The sequence below is a fragment of the Medicago truncatula genome, chromosome 7 (assembly GCF_003473485.1).
Source record: "Medicago truncatula cultivar Jemalong A17 chromosome 7, MtrunA17r5.0-ANR, whole genome shotgun sequence".
NCBI classification, from domain to species: Eukaryota; Viridiplantae; Streptophyta; class Magnoliopsida; order Fabales; family Fabaceae; genus Medicago; species Medicago truncatula.
In genome coordinates this window covers 44873225-44878136 of record NC_053048.1, presented here as the reverse complement: position 1 = coordinate 44878136, position 4912 = coordinate 44873225, and the positions used below count along the sequence as shown (strand labels likewise).

The following is a 4912-nucleotide window of genomic DNA, read 5'->3' as shown; positions in this document are numbered from 1 at the left end:
GAAAACTCACTCTATCAATTGTTTGAAAATTGGACAAAATTAGAGAATGTAGAGAATAATAACACTCGCATATCACACATCAAATAATAACTCACATTGTCCTCTTTGTAGTACTTGGTTGGAGATCAATAAACTCTCTATATAAACATCTAAGATCAATGATTCATCAATTCTCCATATGATCACTAACATTTGAGGATTTTTCATTGATGAATAGCTCGCAAGTTTGTCTCCAGTTTTTAAGAGAGTGCATTTCAAACCCCAACCTTTAACTTAACTCAATCAAGTGAGCTATTCATCCTCGTTGTAAGAGAGTGCATGACTTCCTTTCATATATATATATATAGAGTTGCCAATTTATTTACGCTCGTAAAACTTGACCTCTATTCACATGTGTGGGGGTCAAAAAGACCTCAAGCTAAAGAAATCAGCCCTCAAAGTCTAGTAGGCTAAGCTAGCTCTATTTTTTATTTTTCAAAAAGATTTTTTCAAACAAATACTAAAAAAAATTAGAAGTTTGTTTTTCAGAAAAAAATTATATAAAAAAAAAATACTTATTTGAAAAACAACTCAACACTATGGCTAAAAACAATTGGGGCCACAAAGTTTCTTACTTGATAAATAAGAATATTACAAGGTGGACCGTGGGAAAAAAATAACTTTTAGAGGCCATAACTAAGGAGTTTTGTAGGTACATTTTAGGTTTGAGACCGTCGGGATAAATCTGACCCCTTCCCCAATTCCTTTCTATGTATATGGGATATTTTAAAAAGTGGACATCTCTCTTAATAGCGGAATCTGAAGAAAGAATGGAAAAGATATTTTCACTATATTTCTTCCTAGAAACGGGGCCTTATTTGACACTCTACATGTATATAACACAGGGGACATTGATTGTCTCACATCCCATTATAAGATACTTCTTGATTTTGTTAGAAAGTACTACTAACCCTTAAGTTTCCACCCATTTTCATTTATTTAAATATCACCTGAAAAAATAATTTTTGAAATTCCTTCCTTACTCTTTGCACAATGTGAATATCAAATTAGTCCTTATAATAGTTTCTTATTATGCAAATTGATACCTATATGAAGAATTTAATTACTTTATCCAAACCATAAAATTTACAAATGGAGGAAATTTAATTGAAATATTTTGATTGTCTAAAATCTTAACTTTAATTTTTTGAAATTTTCAATTACCTTTTTCAAACACATTCTCATTTATCTCCAACATAACAATGTTGGTTTATTTGGAAGAATGCAATTTAGACTTCACTACAATATCTATTCAAATCTGATCATTGATGTCGGAACCATATTGATTGGTTAGTATGTAAATACATCTTTGAGTTTTAAACCTATCATAATCTTATAAACATGTATTATCCAACTCATCTAAATGTTTTATTACACACAAAAATAATACAAAACATAAACTAAATTTGTTCTTCAAAATAAATATATAAAAACTATCAAATACAAGAGAGCACGTCTAAAATTATTGTCCATGACCTTCAACTTATTACTAGGAAGAAAATAATGGTAAGTCAATCAGTGCCTAAAGTCCCAAGCAGTTGGCCTGTCTATAAGCTAAATGTCCCTTGGTAGGGCACCTAATCCCTCGTTTAGTTAAAGCAAAGATGATCAATTATGTCATGAAATTAATTGTTGAACATGATTGTCAAGCAGCCTGCAATTTCTCAATTTGCCAAGTGTCAATACATATGATGTAACTCACTCTACCAATTTTTTCCTCAAAGGTGATATCAGTTTCTTGATCAAGCAACCATTGTTTACTTTTTCCTAACATAAAAAAAGTGGTTTGTTTAAATTCTAGGGGCAAAAGCTATTAGAATTGATTAAATAGATAGTTACTTATAACGGTGACCAAATTTAACTTTGATTGTATTAAACACAATTATTCCCACCCGGGAATTATTGAAAAAGCCACACTTGGGGGGTTGGCTAACATGCTGTGATTCAAGAACCGTCGTGAATCTGAAGATGGATATGTCTTGTTCTCAATTAATGTCTCGAATGAGAAGGACCCCACTAAGTTAAGACCTTAATTGTGACTTTCATCTTTGATTTGGCCAGACTTCTTTCCTCCTTTATTAGATATAAAATATAGAGTTTTGTTAACAAGTGTTCCTGATGCACAAACATTTTAAATTAAATATTTTTTTTTTGTGTCAAAGTTTTTAATTTTCAATACACTTTATAACACAAACTTTCAAAATATACATTTAATTTAAAATAAAACACACATTTATCTACGACTTCTTTTCAAAAGATAAACATCCACTTAATTTAAAATGTTATAGAATGCTCATATTACATGCTAATTTCATTAAATTAACTTTATGCTAAATCAACAGCAAGATAACCTTCGAATAAAATTATAATAAATTTCTCATATCATTTTAATTTATTTTCTTTTTTTTTTGAAGAAGAAATTTTAATTGTTTTTTTTTTTTGAAGAAGTTTTTTAATTGATCTTTTGTTGCTGATGAAATCAGCATGTTTCCTTTCACAAGAGGCAATCTGTTCAACCAAGGAATATATTTACACAGATGCTTTGATTAAGTCGATTTCACTAGCACTTGGAATTTGTTTTAACCCTATACATAAATATGTATATTGCACCGTCCTAGTGATTAAATTAACATTGCTAGCTAATACTGTTAAAATCATACAAATTTCATTTCAAATTTGTATAACTGTTATCATTTTAACTACTAACCTTGTTTTTTCATACTCCATTATACCAGTTTCATACTAACATCATGTGGTGTTCTGTTCATCAAACTTTTTTCTTAAAACCTACGTTTTTCATAAATTTAATGATCTTATTGCAATTATTTTCAACAGTTTTACCACTATGTCTGCTCTCAGCAGGTACATAATTATAATTTTTTCATAATTTGGCTTCCATCATTTTTATTTTATTTTTTTTAATAATTGAAAAAAAGAGACAAAGACAGCAAGGTAAACTCTGTATAAAACAAATACCATTTTATATCTTTATGCAACAAATACATATCCAATTGCCATGCTTCATGCTTAGCTTATACAAATTTCTTCTACTCTCTAGACTTTATCCATTCCTTAGCCTTTTCTTGCTACCCCATGTGCTAAAAGCAACTTTTCTTTCTAACAAATTTTCAAAATAGAATTTTTTTTTGTTTCTTTATTACTTTAGAAATCTTATTATAGAATTGACAGGTATAACAAATCTCACTTTTTTCTTTCTATATCTTTTTCTTCTTGCATCTCATTCCAAAGAAAATATAGACAACCATATGAATAAAAATGAAGTCTTTTGAAGCTGATATTCAAGAATTTCATCCATGGTTTCTTGTTGGATTCACCTTGAATCAGCTTAAGTAAAAAAAGTTTAGGTGACTTGGGTTCGGGACGTTCATCAGAGTCAGAACGACCTCAATGCTCAAATAACATTTACATAGGTACTTACAAATCATTCATCGAAGAGATCATCAAATCACAATTAGATTTTTTGCTGTTGGTAATTCAGTCATGAAGGAGTTTCCATCTTGTTTTGGAGAAAATGGTGTTCAGGTTGCAGATTCATCTTCATCCTCTTCAAGTAGTATAAGAGGGCCACAAAATGTGGTTACTTGTATCTATCAATGTAAATTAAGAGGTCGTTCATGTTTGATTACAGTTTCATGGACAAAGAATTTGATGGGCCAAGGCTTGAGTGTGGGAATTGATGAATTGGGTAATAGTTGCTTATGCAAGGTTGATATAAAGCCATGGTTGTTTTCAAAGAGAAAAGGGTGTAAGAATTTGGAAGTTGAATCTAGTAAAGTTGTTATACTTTGGGATTTGAGTTATGCTAAATTTGGTTCTGGGCCAGAACCATTGGAAGGGTACTATTTAGTTGTTATGTTCAACAAAAAGATGGTTTTACTTTTAGGAGATCTGAAAAAGGAAGCATGCAAGAAGATTGATAGTGACAACAATGTTAGTGGTAATAATAATTCTGATGCAATTTTTATTGCAAAGAGAGAACACATTTTTGGCAAGAAATTTTACTCTGCTAAAGCTCAATTTTGTGACAAGGGTAAGGTTCATGATGTGAGAATTGAGTGTGATACACTTGTTGGGACTAATGAACCTTGTCTTGTGATTAGAATTGATAGCAAGATAGTGATGCAGGTGAAGCAGTTGAAGTGGAAGTTTCGCGGTAATCAAACTGTTTTGGTGGATGGTTTTCCAGTAGAAGTGTTTTGGGATGTTCATAATTGGCTCTTTGGAAATGCTATGGGAAATGCTGTTTTTATGTTCCAAACTTGTATTTCAGCTGAGAAGTTGTGGTCAGGTCAATCTGTTTCAGATCCTTCTCTTTTGACATGGGCTTATTCTCATCAATTTAGAGATTCTCAGTTGCAAGGTCTTGGATTTTCTCTCATTTTGTATGCTTGGAAAAATGAGTAGTTAAATACAAGAGTTGAATCTTATTATTATTATTATTGACTATTGAGTAATGAAATTATATTTTGATTGCTAGACTCAGTTTTCAACATTTATGTGATCAATTATATGAAACTGCCAAATACTTTTCATTTTTAGTTCTTTTATAATTCTCTATTTTTTCTTCTCTTGGATTCAATTGCAAAGCCTTTTCTCTTAGCACATTAGTGATTCTGCTTTGAATTTATAAAATCTAAAATTTGCTTCTGCAGAAATTGGTTATTAGACATGCATTTGGATCATCTGCCATTGCAATTGCTGCATCTGATATCAATCCTTCTTTAAGCACAAGCTTTTAATGTTTGTTTTCTATTTTCATTTATCACACCAAAATTCGTAATATGATATTTGACTTTGAACAAGACTGAATTCTTGTTGATAGTTTCACTTTCACAATCAAAAAGAACATTTT

The 4912-nt window shown here is 30.5% G+C and overlaps 1 protein-coding gene across 1 annotated transcript; it reads left to right on the top strand.

The window, feature by feature from the left end:
* The first annotated feature begins 3009 nt into the window (after window positions 1–3009).
* Window positions 3010–4536, top strand: LOC25499131 (uncharacterized). Its single transcript, XM_013594296.3, has one exon. It carries the CDS (start codon window positions 3541–3543, stop codon window positions 4462–4464), a length of 924 nt encoding a protein of 307 aa, XP_013449750.1. The 5' UTR covers window positions 3010–3540; the 3' UTR covers window positions 4465–4536.
* The last annotated feature ends 376 nt before the right edge of the window (window positions 4537–4912 follow it).

Bases quoted from the DNA above. Each gene is read 5' to 3' on its own strand.
- LOC25499131 (XM_013594296.3), top strand. From the start codon at position 3,541: ATGAAGGAGTTTCCATCTTGTTTTGGAGAAAATGGTGTTCAGGTTGCA.